Source organism: Solea senegalensis, linkage group LG15 (genome assembly GCF_019176455.1).
Source record: "Solea senegalensis isolate Sse05_10M linkage group LG15, IFAPA_SoseM_1, whole genome shotgun sequence".
Classification (NCBI taxonomy): domain Eukaryota; kingdom Metazoa; phylum Chordata; class Actinopteri; order Pleuronectiformes; family Soleidae; genus Solea; species Solea senegalensis.
Window position 1 is genome coordinate 7,056,548 of NC_058035.1, and position 14,277 is coordinate 7,070,824.

The 14,277-nt window shown below is 39.1% G+C and overlaps 2 protein-coding genes across 2 annotated transcripts in view; both read right to left on the reverse strand.

The window, feature by feature from the left end:
• Nucleotides 1-1,029: 1,029 nt before the first annotated feature.
• On the reverse strand, nt 1,030-11,803 carry agpat5 (1-acylglycerol-3-phosphate O-acyltransferase 5 (lysophosphatidic acid acyltransferase, epsilon)). Its single transcript, XM_044046403.1, has 8 exons — nt 10,850-11,803; nt 9,610-9,679; nt 9,406-9,521; nt 9,218-9,307; nt 8,518-8,608; nt 6,791-6,952; nt 3,530-3,653; nt 1,030-2,856 (listed from the first exon to the last, which is right to left on the reverse strand). The coding sequence occupies exons 1-8, from the start codon at nt 11,066-11,068 to the stop codon at nt 2,631-2,633; spliced, it is 1,098 nt and encodes a 365-aa protein (XP_043902338.1). The 5' UTR covers nt 11,069-11,803; the 3' UTR covers nt 1,030-2,630.
• A 928-nt stretch (nt 11,804-12,731) lies between these two features.
• The window catches only part of mcph1 (microcephalin 1), a 28,612-nt gene continuing 27,066 nt past the window's right edge, over nt 12,732-14,277 (reverse strand). The window contains exons 14-15 of the mRNA XM_044046032.1: nt 14,026-14,263; nt 12,732-13,934 (exon numbers count right to left, since the gene is read on the reverse strand). Coding sequence (XP_043901967.1) covers nt 13,882-13,934; nt 14,026-14,263 — 291 coding nt within the window. The 3' untranslated portion in view covers nt 12,732-13,881. The remainder of the gene's footprint in view (nt 13,935-14,025; nt 14,264-14,277) is intronic.

Sequence of the window (14,277 nt, forward strand, 5' to 3'; positions counted from 1 at the left end):
AAATGTTGCCGATGATTTGTCATGTTGAAAGCCAAGTTTTTAATACATTTCTAATAAGAGAAAAATCAATCATCGTTCAGTCAGTCATCATCTAACCGCTTTATCCTCCACCAGAGGGTCGCAGGGGGTGCTGTGCCAATCTCAGCTACATCGGGCGATAGGCGGGGTACACCCTGGACAGTTCGCCAGTTCATCGCAGGGCCACACACAGATAGAGACAAACAACCATTCACTCTCACACTCACTCCTAGGGTCAATTTAGATTGTCCAATTTACCTATTCCCCACATTGCATGTTTTTGGACTGTGGGAGGAAGCCGGAGTACCCGGAGAGAACCCACGCACACACGGGGAGAACATGCAAACTCCATGCAGAAAGGCCCTTGTTCCAACCGGGGCTTGAACCTGGGTCTTCTCGCTGCAAAGCGAAAGTGCTAACCACTACACTGCCGTGTGGCCCCATCATCGTTCAGGTTTTTGTTAATTTAGGTGGTATGTGGCACTGATAAACAAGTCAGTACCTCATCTATTCATTTAATTCTGCTGAGGTTTGTAAACCTCTCACTCTCCCACACCAAAGTCCATGGAGAATATCAGCATTTTTAGCAGGTGGGGGCACAGGAGCAGCCAGTGCACTGCTGCCTCATTTGACTTGAATGCCCTCCTTACAAAGGCTTTTACGGTAAAAATCCTGCAAATCAAGCTCGACTGCGGTCTTAATTTTTTAAGTACAAACCAGATCAACTGCAGTGTTCAGTTGGAAAAGGTTGTCTAATAGTAAGACAAATGTTTATTTTCAAAACCTTTGTAAAACATGTTATGCAGTGCTTATAGAAAGTGCTAATAGAAAGGAAAAACCCACAAACCAATGTGTGGTCAGAATGGGTTCAAACTATAATTGTGGTGATGACAGCTCAGGCTTAGACCTGCATGACTTATTTTTGATTTACCTTATACCCATGACTAAGTATGACAGGTGTAAATAATTAAATGTTGCAGACAGTACAGGACAAAAATAACAACATGACACTTCCCAAAAGAAACTATTTATTTTAACTACAACCTCCCCATTTCCAGAACTTGAACACATTAAAGGTTTCATCAATGCATATTTGTCCTCGAAAAGTGTAAATGCATTCTTAGAGCAAAATAAGCCACTATGAACTGTAGAAGATGTGACCACAAGCTGCAGAGAGCAGCAGCAGCCCCAGCAAAGCAGAGAGCCTCCGTGCTGGAGGAAGAGCCACTGCGGCCCTCTGTGTGTGAGGGCCGAAAAACCAGCTCCTCCAAAGAGAAGGCACACATTTCCAAAAAACTGTTGGCATTGAAATACTGTCTAGAGTTTCCTGATGACTTACAGTCAGATCTTGTCAGAATAAAAATAACTATAAAATGGCTGACAAGGGTCATTTAAGAAAAAGGAAGGATTATTCAAGTGAGGTATTGGAGCAATTCATGTGAGGAAAACGAATAGCGGACGTACTCTAGAGGATGATGAGAAAGCGAGTATGTAAAGTGACTCGTGGAAAATGCAATGGTTTCATTACAGTAAACAGCGACAATGGACACAGTGCATTTCACAATACAGTGATGATTATTATACAAATGGCTTCGAGTGCACAGAAACCTGTGATATACTGTTAACATGGCTTTTGTCAGCTTTTTGCTAGGTAGATAGTTTCAAGTGAGCTGTAACGCGGCATTTAAAAGTAACAAATGCATATAAAAGTTGATGGAACTGTGAACAAACAATAACTTAAAGTCAAATTATATAATTGTCATTAGTTAGGCAAAAAATACACCATGTTTTGGCAATGTTAAAGTGATTCTTTACAATGGTAGAACATTTTCGGCAGTGTTCCTCTATATGAGCTCACTGTGGCGTCAAAATTGATCAAACACAAAGAGTGTAACGTGTTTCTCCAAGAAAATCAGTGGGTGGTGAACTTAAACAAAAATAACTTTTACAGCTACATTCGTTATTAATATAACTGAAACGACATCAACGTGAACATATGCATGGTAAACACTGCAGCTGGTGTCGTGTGTGAGCCCCTATAGAAGACTGCATGCTATTTATTCTGTTCTACTAATGTAAAAACACCACTTTCAAATGAGCAAAGTGCATAATCCACCCGACGTGGGACTAAAAAAAAAAAGAGAGACATTGCGACCAATGTCAACGAGTCAGTGCACTTTATAGTGGGCTGGTGCGCACCAAGTCAGCTACTCACAGGAGCCGACCGCCATCATTAAATGAGTTTTCAGCACTCTGTTGTCAAAAATAAATGGCATAATATAAGAGCTTTAGGGAGCATGCAAGAACACAAATTTGGCTAAATCGGTATGTCATAAAGGGGATTATATTTAGTCATACTTTTCAACAATGTTTAATTCTGCTAGGGAACAAGTAGCACAGAACGGGCTTTCATCTTTTCTCTATTTTTTCTTCTGGTCAACATGAAGTGAAATGGGATCAATCTGTGAGCCCCTTATCAGATTCAGCTCTGCATCTGAACACACCTTGTGTTGCTGTGATACAGGAAAATGGCAGCGCCTGCCTCTCCACATCTTTTGTGCGTCTCATTGTGACAGCCTCTGCCTCCACCCCCCCACCCCACACCTGTTTCGTTAAGGAAACACATTCACCCACAGCCAGCCAAGCAGTGTCCCGTACACCCAGGTTTTCACATACAGCTTCCTGCCGTTCTCCGTCAGCAGTAATGGCAGTGTCAGTCCACCCAAGATCATCAGCGAGGGGACGGTTTTGCAGAGGCTCAGAGGAGATGGTTTGCCTTCGGTGGGGAACCTGTGGATTTTGTCTGCATCCTTTGACTCATAGAAATCTGTGAGCAGCCTTTGGAAAGAGAAAAAAGAAAAAAAAATTTCAGTTGGTTATAGAAATACCCGCAGACAAAACATGAAAAAAGGAGAAGACACATCACGATAAACAAAAATGTTGGTGGACAAAAAATAATACATTTATGAACACCATCATTTTAAGGTTTGGGAAACACAGATCAGCACCAAACAATGTAAATTAATTGATGATGAAAATAATCATTTGTTACAGCTCTACCACACACAAATCTTTTTTCTGTGTGTTCCGTCTGTGACTTCCTAAGTTGTTCTTTATTTATTTAATTAACTTATTCAGAAATGTGTGGGTTAACCTTGTGACAGTTTGACCTCCGTTTAGGAGAACAATACATGGGAAACTTGTATTGAAACTATTTGAATTTTATTTAAATAACACCAGGAGCAAAGTCAAGTTTCTCATTTGTGAATCCAAAGTGACTGTTTCTGTCTAAAAGTGATAAAATGAACAATAAACCAGATAGAAGGACTTCCTCTTTAGATTCTAAAGAGAGCTGCACATAATCAGACCTTCAGAACGATCACGAAGACTTTGTTACCTTCAGTTTCTTTAAGAGTCTGTAATAAAACTGTATTAAAAAGTAGATTATGTGTTGACTGGACAACGTGCAATTCAAAAACATGACTAATCCCTTCCACCCACGCATACTTACCGGTCCTTGATTTCAAACCGCTCATGCAGCCACCTGCGGAAAAACAGTGGCTCTGCAGGAATTTCCTTTATGTCCACACGGTCGAAGTGTATGTGGACTCGGGGACATTCTTTGCACAGGAATTCTGTCAAACACAGAAAATAAAGAGACTAAACAAAAACAGGAAGAGCCTTTCAGCAACACGGCACGTAGAGTAAGCACTTGAACTCAACATGAGGTGATACTGAGAGTAGAGCTACTACGACGCTCTGATGCCAAGTTGGTATAAGAACGATAAAAACCACCGAGGTGCAGAAGCTCATTTTTGTCACAATGGTTACATAACGAATAATCAAACAATAATAATAATCATCATAAGAGCAAAGACAGAACTGTGACTAAGATCTGGGTCAAGGTTAAATGTAGAAAAGTCCCATTTAATAATACTCTTCACATCTTTAATCATCATTTGTGTGACGATACAAAAACATTTTCTCCAAACATGTTTTCAGTCTCAAGTCTAAATCCATATCAAACTGTCAGGGCAGTGAAAAAAAAGAAACCAGAGTGCCTGAGAAGGTCAGACATTAAAAAAAATGTAACCAAGTGTGAACACTCAAGGCAACACATGTTTCCCAAAGGACCTTCAGGTTCCTGTTTCCACAACATGCAATATTATCAGGAAACTTGGCACTGTGGCCAAAAGAGGAAACCTAATCGAAGTCAGCAGCGAAAGACTGCTTTGTTGGTAGAGCGGGCGACTCCATCAGCTGCTGCACACATTATCACTGACCTCCTGACATCATATTTGCCAGTTTAACAAACACTGGCAACTCAGTGAACCCCCCCCCCTCGAAAATAAAGCCAAGCTTCCACTGCAGGTCATGAGTGTTTCAGCAGGATAACGTTCCAAACACTGGGGGAAAAAAAAGGATGGAATAGATGAAAGAAAAACAACTCTCAAATGATAAACAGTTCCTCCTGAAATTAAGAAACAAACTTGTATAGAAGGGCCACACGGTGATGTAGAGTTTGCATGTTCTCCCCGTGTGTGCGTGGGATCCTCCCACAGTCCAAAAACATGCAATGTGGGGATTAGGTAAATTGGACACTCTAAATTGACCATCGGAGTGAGTGTGGGAGTGAATGGTTGTTTGTCTCTATCTGTGTGTGGCCCTGCGATGGACTGGCGAACTGTCCAGGGTGTACCCCGCCTATCGCCCGATGTAGCTGAGATTGGCACAGCAACCCCCACGACCCTCTGGTGGAGGATAAAGCAGTAGATGATGACTGATGACTTGAATAGAAGAGAAAAATAAATCTGCAAACAACTGCAGACAGAAGAAAGCGCAGAGCTCCATCAGTGAAATGTGAGTTTTTGTGGCGTCATTTGACAATTTATATATTTGATTATCCCCAATGAAGAGATTCTTGCAAGTCTGTAATTTAATTTCTCAAATTAACTCTAGGCATATTTACTTTGCACCAAAATTAGGATCAAGAACTCAAACTGATCAAGAATAAAGCAATAACCTCTCTTTCACCATGAAAGAGAGAAGTGAACTGGTAAGAGTCAAGGTTTCTAAGGTTGTTCAACTGAAACATATCATAAACCAAATCCTTGTTAATTAAATACAAGCTAAAAAAAACAGCCATTCATCAGGCCATTTGGACAGCCCAGGTTGTTCAGCTTGGAAATAACGTAAGAGAGGCAAGGTTGAGATGGTTTGGTCACGTGCAGGAACAGTGATTATATTGGACAAAGGATGGAGCTGCAGGGCAGGAGGAAAAGAGGAAGACCACAGAGAAGGTGCATTGCTGTTTGTTAAAGAGGATGAGGGCAGTTGGTGTAACAGAAGAGGACAAGATGGACGCAGATAATCTGCTGTGGTGTCCCATAAAGGAAGAAGCCAAAATTGTTTTTTTAAGCTCAGTATCAAGTCTTTTATCTCAGAAACTGTAATTTTACTGATAAAAGTGACCAATGTCACAACAACATGAAGTTATTCAAACTGTCGGCCCTGACGAGAAATGGAAAGAACCCCAGTAATCTGCAGTGAGCTGGTCTCTCACAGCTACAGTTTAATCCTCATGAAATTACTAAAGTCTTCATCACCACATGAGGCAAGGAAGTGTGTGATGAGAAGAAAGCCGTTCTACTTTGTGTTGTGTTTGCCACCAAACAACATTGATGTTTATTCCTGACTGAAGCGGAAGTATTTTCAAACGGAGTTCGTCAAACAACCGGGGAACACGGAATAATCACAACTCCAAAACACGGAGTCATGCTGTTTACAGGAAGACACTGCGGTTTAATAGGTGATGTTTGGTATGTGATTAATGACTGAGGGAGTGTACACAGTGTTGCAGGATTGAAAACACAGCACTGGTGAGATGACAGCCTGTGGCTTTGTTTGCAACTGGTGTTAAAATACTATTTCTATTTCTGATAGACATAATGTATGATCACATTCAGATAATGAGTTTTGTGCATGTTCACCAAGTAGAACAGTTCACTTAGGCTACACAATTAATTGTGTTTTAATTGTCAAAAATTGCAGGGAGTAACAAATAAACAGATCCACACCAGCCCATTTTTTGGCATCCTTCTCTTGTGGTACATAGCACAGTGGTTTGACACCTAAAGGGTGGAGCTAAACACTGCAGTCAACTGATTGGTTGACACTCCCTGGTGGTGCCGTTTTTAAATATACAATGGTTGTCTTTGTCTTGTTATCAACAGCCATATTGCATGAACAAATTACCTCAATTGTCACATTCGTTTTAAGTCAAATACACTGTCTCACTATTTAAATAGGTGATGCTGCTATTGCCATTCTGCCCAATGGTGGAAACGAAAGATTAATATTCTAAACCATAACGTGGCTGAACAGTACTGGTACTGGCACAGGTGTAGTGTACATTCTAACATTAGCATGCATATTTCTTGATCCACATGGTCTTTTGAAGAACCTGGCTCTGCAAAAGACTGATGTTAAAATGTTGTCTTTTCCACATGACTGTCTGTACCTGAGGCTGGGTAGTAAAAACCAGTTCAGGGTCAACTGGGGCTTCTATTCTCCAAGCTGAGAACCGTCTTGATTTCATATAAGGAAATGGTCTGACGTTTACAATTATATTCTATATGCATGGGTTTTCCACAGGGATATCCTTTTTTTAAAACCATGAGAAAAGAAAATCCAGATAAATGATGGTTTACTCTACTGTGTACATGTGGCCTAAAAGCTGAATGTCTGTGGACAACATTGGATGTCGGCTTACCCGGCATAGATGGTGCAGGTCTTCTCTGACCAGAGGAGTCCAGTGTTCCCTCGTAGGCGACTGTGACGTCGTACACAGCGTCCAGGTGGCCCTTCATTGTCTCGATGGCTATATGAGATGCCTTCATCCTGGGAGTAAGGGTGTGTTTCAAAACAGCCAGTCCTATTGAAGACATAAAAATAAAAAAAAATTAATAATTGAATATAGTGTATCTGCATGTTTAAGCAATCCAAACTTATGACCTTAAGAGCCTTTATCAAGGCAGCTTTGACTACAACAGACAAAACAGAAAGATTATCATATTGCCAATAGTTCGTTACAAAAAAAGCTTCTTTTTCTTTTTTTTTTAAGGAGACATTGTAAAACTGTCTTTAAACTCAAATAATCCTCTAAAAGGTCAATATTTCTCTTTGGATTTGTTGTTGAAATATATTTTGTGGTTTACAGAATTAAGCAAAAATGTTTGTATTGTTTAAACAAGAACCTATAAATAGCCAAACTACAGAAAATTATCAACTTTGCAGTAGTATCTCATTTTCTTTCCCTGAGTACATATAAAGAGTAATTCAATGTGAATGACTATTAGGGTCAGTTTCTGGCTCTTGTTCCTGATGTGGCACCATCAGTAATACCTCACAAATAGCAGATAATGTGCACATGTCAGCTCTCACACAGCGATTTATTTGGATTAATGGAGGAAGGTGATATTCAGAGCTGTGGTGCACAGACGGGCTTAATCTCTGCTGAATGGATACACTGTGTGAGCAGATTTGGCCACCACACTGTGCACAATGGCATCAAAAAAAAATTCCTTTGACCCAACTCATATATTAAACTGTAATATTGTAATAAAGTAATGATGAAATGTACTTTACACTCAAATACAAGCTCTGTGTAAATCAATTATTCTCACTTCCTGACCAGGTTACAGAAGGATAACCCAAGCAATGGCTCAGAACCACTTTCATTTATCTATATCACAACTTTGAGGATTTACTCACACAGATGCCAGTGTGATAAAGTCATTTTAAAAACGTTTTAACTACTAAGCAATCAACAAAATAATTGTGCTGATGCATTTACCACCCAGCCATTACAAAGACACAATGTTCTAACTGAATAACAAATATTCTACTCCCATAAAGAAGAAATTAACAACCTATATTCTTACAGAGGGATATTTAGAGGGTTTGGTTAATATCAGATTTTTCTTTTCTTTTCTGATGTCTGATCCAGTGATTTTAACCACTACTGAACCAATATGGGTATCGTATGTACTCACCCCTATAAAATACCACTTCACACTAAAGCTGTGACGGACACAACCTTTTCAACAAGAACAGACACAGCATTAATTTGCAGGGCCCTACTGGACTTGTTTTCCGTGTTTCCACACCATGCATTTTGCCCCCCTTTTGGATCTGCACTAATCTGACACAGAGCTGCTCTGAAATCCAAGTGACAGGAATCTGTTGTAGCGACAGACAAAACTAATCCCCTTGACAGTTCTTAACTTTTAATGGCATACAATTTCAGTGGATACTTTTGGAATAAATGTCTTTCAGAATCAGTATGAAGACAAGGCCTCATGGGTCACACAACAACAGTATGCAACCATGATTACAGGTCCCACAACAAGTACTCAGTCAGCTGTTTCAGAGAGTGAGTGGGTGGTGCTGAAATGGTATGCAGGAGTAAAGCAAGAAACGGCTGACATCATGCATTACCTTCTTTCGTAGCAAAAGCCTGACTGTCAGCGATAATGTTCTTCAGTTCTGGATTATAGCGAGTTCCCTCTGGAAAAATGACGAGGTACATCTGTGGGGAGAAACAAGCGATAAAGAAAATGTATGTCACTTTTGATTCTTTGTGCACAACCCAAAGAGGAACCTTAACCAGATACTGAATATGCTGAAAGAGTGTGATAGATAACAGCACATTGTGATGCAGTTCCCCAGTTATGGGCGACCTGACGCTACTGCACTGTTCCCTGTAAATTCAACAATTACTAGGATGTTACTATATCACAGGGTTAATTAGTACAAGTCATATGATTATGAAGTTGAATCATTACTTAAAGCTTTTTCCAACAATAAGACCATATCCAAATTTGCAAATAATGTAATGTATACACTTATCTCCAACAGTTGCATTTTTTAAAAGTGATTAAAAACAAGTGTCATTGAACACAATAACACTCTACACAGGACCCTTCATGACTGTTTGAACATGAACAATGGACTAATAATCAGTCAGTTCACATGTCAAAATTTCAAACACCGCAGTAAAAAGATAATCTAAATTTGAGTGAAAGAAAGCTCAACTAAAACATGCCAAATAAGTTTGAAGATCCACTTTTACATCAATACTAAATAGTCAAGCACCCTGGGTTAATTTACAAATATCTCTCCAATCAGATCAACTTACTTGCGCTCCAGACTGAGTCTGAGAGAGGAGTTTCTTCTGCATTGTCTTCTCATTGAACTTTGCACTTCGTTTCACATAGATTCCTCCGTGCTGAAAGATAGAGATAATTCGGTCAGTACTGCAGTGAGGAAATATACAGTAACATTTACAAAATTGCGTTCAAACAATCACACCATTTCAGTCATTACCTGAGAGAAATACCATCCATACAGTGGGAGCCACTTCAGTCCATCTTTCAAAACATATCTTACATGACCAATAGCACTCTGCCTGATGGCGAGCATGTCAGCAATGATCCAGTCGACTAAAACGAAGGGCATTAGAAGATAACAGATATTTAAACTGGTCATTAAAACCTCTTTTTTTGGATACTGTATATTAAAATACATTACCTGTGCATTGATGATTAGACAGGTAGATCACATTCTCTTTATTCTTTGGTATATCTCCATATATAACAATCTACGGAGAAAGGACAAAAAAAAAGCAATGTGATTTTCATACAGATGTCCTGATGGGTCATCATTCTGCCAATGTGCTGTTTTTGTTGTTTGAATATAATAAAATGTATCAGGGATTAAATTCCAGTTCAGACTAGTAGCAATTTCCTTTGTAGCTTTATAATGAACTCGCAGGGATTTATTACTGAGAACAGTCCCTGCTAATCTTACCATGTGGCTTCCAGTTGGAAGGACAGAGCAGGCAGTTTTCGCCACAAACAGCCTCATATCAGAGATTGCTGTTACAATGGCTCCAACACTATCACTACTAAGTGTACAAGGAGTGTCAAGAACAGGGTAAAAGAATGCAGACTTTCTAGTTATACATCAGGTGTATCAGAATTTGGGCCTGGCTCGAATATGTATTTACTCATTGTCTTTAAACAAATACATAAGTCTGCAAAAATAAACTGCACATTTATTATTAAATGCAAGTGCAAAGCCTACAGATGTATGGATTAAGAGTCATGAAGGACTAATTAATAAAAGTGTAACCATGTATCAACACAAAGCATTTATTGCTTCCTGCATCTTAAAATTTGTTAGATATCTTGTATTTTGGCGATGGTGGTTCAGTGGTGGAGCAAGTCGTGTTTCAACTGGCACATTGTGGGTTCGCTTCCCAGCTCTGCCAGACTACATGCTGATGTGTTTTTGGGGCAAGACACAACCCCATGTTGCTCTATGTGCAGTCAGCACGTAATGAATGATGTGCGATTGAAAATGCACTGCACATACATTTGCTGTATGGATGTGTGAGTGAATGGATGAAACCCAACTATAGTGTAAAGCAGCTTTGCGTGGAGATCATGAATAGAAAGGTGCTATAAAAATGAAGACCATTTGTTTAAAAGGATATCGGTTGGATACTAGTCAAAATCACTGGATAGGATATCGAACCGAGAATAATGTGAAATTATTTGAAATATTTCACATTTTTGGCTAAACGAAGGGTCTAACATTAATGTATCTGACTGACATATGTATCGGTATATGCTTGAGTTTGTGATATCGGTATAGGGCACGAAAAGTGTTGTCGATGCCATCCAATTAATCAGTAATAGATTAATCAGAAATAACAAAAAACGTCGTATGATCATGATCAAAGTTCACATGTAGTCGGATGACTCACCTCAACTCCTGTGTAGTTTTCAAAGAAGAACAGGACCATGCTCTGGTAGATGCAGTACAGTCGGTCGTCCAGCCTGTGATACAGTCTCGCCGGTAAAACAGTTGAAAGTAGACGCCAAACCCCCCATGACAGCAAATAAGCCGGGGCAGTTCCCAGCATGACGGTGGCTGGGAACCAGTACCGCAGCGAGTATGTGTGCACAACCAAGGAGAGCAGCATGGTCACAGCTTCGGCTCTACCGGAGTCACAACAGCTCCTCAGGTACACACTCTTGGGAGCACCGCGGCTAATCTACACTCTGTCCCGCGCCACACCTGGCCTACTTTCAGCACACCTGTCCTGACAAGTCAGCATAAGAAAGTGACTGAGGAGCTAGCTGGCTAAAGCTAATTTTAACCTTGTGTGCAAAACGCATTTAGCCGAGTCGGCTAAAGCGCTCACGCCCCGCCATAATGCGATGCAACAAACCAAGACTGAACCGCCGTTATCCGATTAGTTTTGTCATCTCAGAGCGGCGAACCGGAAAACGACCTCAACTCGAACTCCGGACATTTACCCAAGTTAACGGACAACGTTAACACACTATTATTTAACGTGCTCGTGCAGGGGAAGTTTTAATTAACGCTACACGTGACATAAAATGCCTCTTCTGACGTGGATACGAGCGCAAAAAAAATCGAAAACCTGACGTCTGTTCTGTTGCCGGAAGACGATATATTATAAAAATAGCAACGCTTAGTTTTCCTTTTTTTCCCAGTTAGCCGTTCGAAAACTAGCTTCTTGCAGCAAATGTCACACACGCCTTCTAACGTCAAAACGCCCTGTAACAACGACAACACCGATTGGCTGAATTATGTAGAGAGCCCGACCAATGGGCGTTCTGTTTTTAAAGAGACAGTACACAAGCGTTTCCAACAGATATACTTCACAAAATCTGTACTTTACAGGAACTGGATATAGGAATATAAATGTCTTTTGTCGTAAATAGAAGTCTGAGTGCGACCTCAAATAATTTCAAACTGTTACTGGTGCCATACCAAACACATTCCTTTCATCTTTGAACTCTTCTACCCACACTTTCTATAAATGGAATTCATTTTAATTGATCAAAGAAATTCACAAGATCCACTCTAAAAAGTATTTGATCTTATAGGAATAGCATTATGAACTTACTTGACCCACAAAAAATATTCAAACCGAGAACCATAAATACTCATTCAACTACTCATCAAACTACTAATACTCATCAAACAAAAGAAATCCACTTCAAAATAAATGATATCTATCCTTCAAGCGTAATTAATTAGATTAATTAGGTTAGATTTGGCTTTGAAGTAAATTCAAGTATTTTTTCTAAAGGCAATACTGAAACCGTTTGTTTCATGCACTCATACTCAATTATGGAATGGTTAAATAGAAAATACAAGGTTGTTACTACTATAAATGACAGACAGAGAGACGACTTTATTAATCCCTTTGGGAGGTTCCCTTGGGGAAATTAAAAGCATTCACACACAGCACTGTTAAAATTAGAGTCACACTTTACAGGAGACCAGAAAGAGAAACACCCTAGGTACCAAACACCATAAAATATAGAATAAAAAAGTAAAATAAAATATGAAATAAAATAAAATATAGAATAAAAAAGTAAAATAAAATATAAAACAAAATATAAGATAAAAATGAACTATGCTATATACATATATACTGTATATACACATACATACGTACATACATATACATGTATACATACACACCTACAGTTACCCCATATTGCCCAAGGTTTTATTGCACATGTTTTTATGAGTTTTTGTTGTGGTTATTGCACATTTCTGTGAGTTGTGATTATGGACAGTTGTTTTTTTAGTTTGTACTGTTTGTTTTGTTTTGACCTCCTTTCCCTTTTTATACAAGGTTATTTTTTGGTTGTGTTTAAATGCCTTACAATGTTGTAAATGAGAAGTTTTTTTAAAAAAAAAGAAAAAAATAATGTATAATACCAATGGATGTATAAATCTATTATTCTTATTATAAAGTATAAAAAACTGCATTATTATGCATCCGTTGTATGAGGTTATTCATCTCAAAGAAGTGAAAAGGACCGCAAAAATATCCTCTACTCTTTTATTTATTTTAAAATATTTTATTTATTTTTTCAGTTTCACTTGTTTAGATCAAAATCCAACATCAAAGGTTGCCTCAGTGGGCTTTGAAGTCTGTATGTGAAGCAAGAGCAACTCAACACAATTGTACACATTTTATGACATACTGATGGTCTTTGATCTATCACATTGCACGTACAGTAATAGCATTATTATGGTTAGACACACACAACACTAATAGTGGTATGAAGTACCTGTGTTGTCATAAAAATGTTCCAATAAGGTCTGAACACATTGGAGAAAGAAAAATGACAACAACCGACTGATGGTCACACGAAGAGAAAAAAGTCTTTTAGAGTCTTTCATTATTAAAGTAATTTAACGGATACAATAGGTGATTTTAGATGACTGGCTTGAAATATGTATCTACAGCACAAATTTAGTTTTACGACATTTTGTTTAATGGATTTAGAACTTTTATTAATATCTGCACAGAAGGCAGGGAGGTAACAAAGGGAAAATCTGAGTTGCAAAGACAAAATGGGAAGTAATAACATCTTCCAGTTTTTACACTTTTCTATTTCTCCACCGCATATTCAACTCAGAAAATAAGAAAACCAACATCAACAGTTAAAAAACAAACAAATACATTACAAATACCTAAAAGATGGAGTATCCTTCATCTCTGTTAAGGCTATTAAACTGGCTCAAGGCAGTTGCGAAGGACACTCAAGGTTAAGGCAGGTTCACAGTAATTTGTGGAGTAACTGATATTCTTATGAATTAACAGGTTAAAAACACAGCATTTGAGGAGAATTTCTGGTAGGAATTTCAGGTAGAAAGTGAGGGTGTGTGTATTATGACATGGCACATTCCAGCATAAAATTAATAAAACTTAACTTCACCTCCAATAAAAATATTCAACATCTTTCACTTGAAATCATAGCCGTCATATGGCAGCAGCTTGAGGTGTGTGATGCAATCTGAAATAAAGCCACAGAAAATGAGAACAACAGTTAATTCTGACAAAATTAAAGTAAACTGAAACAGACGTAATAGCAGAAAAGATCTTACCCAGCACCCACTGCTCAGACAAGATCCTGCTTCCCTCTGGTCTCCTGCCACCGTATTTCCCGATACAGATACCTGCCTGACGCACAGTTTTGCAGACTGTTCCTCCACAGAGCTCAATCAGCTCCACCAGACTCTGCATGGGCGGCTGGGATTGGTGGGACACAAACATGGCTGGTTGGCATAGGAAGAGGTCCTGCTGATGCTCGCCAGCAGACAGATGCCTCTGAAGACGACAAATCTGAGACGTGAAAG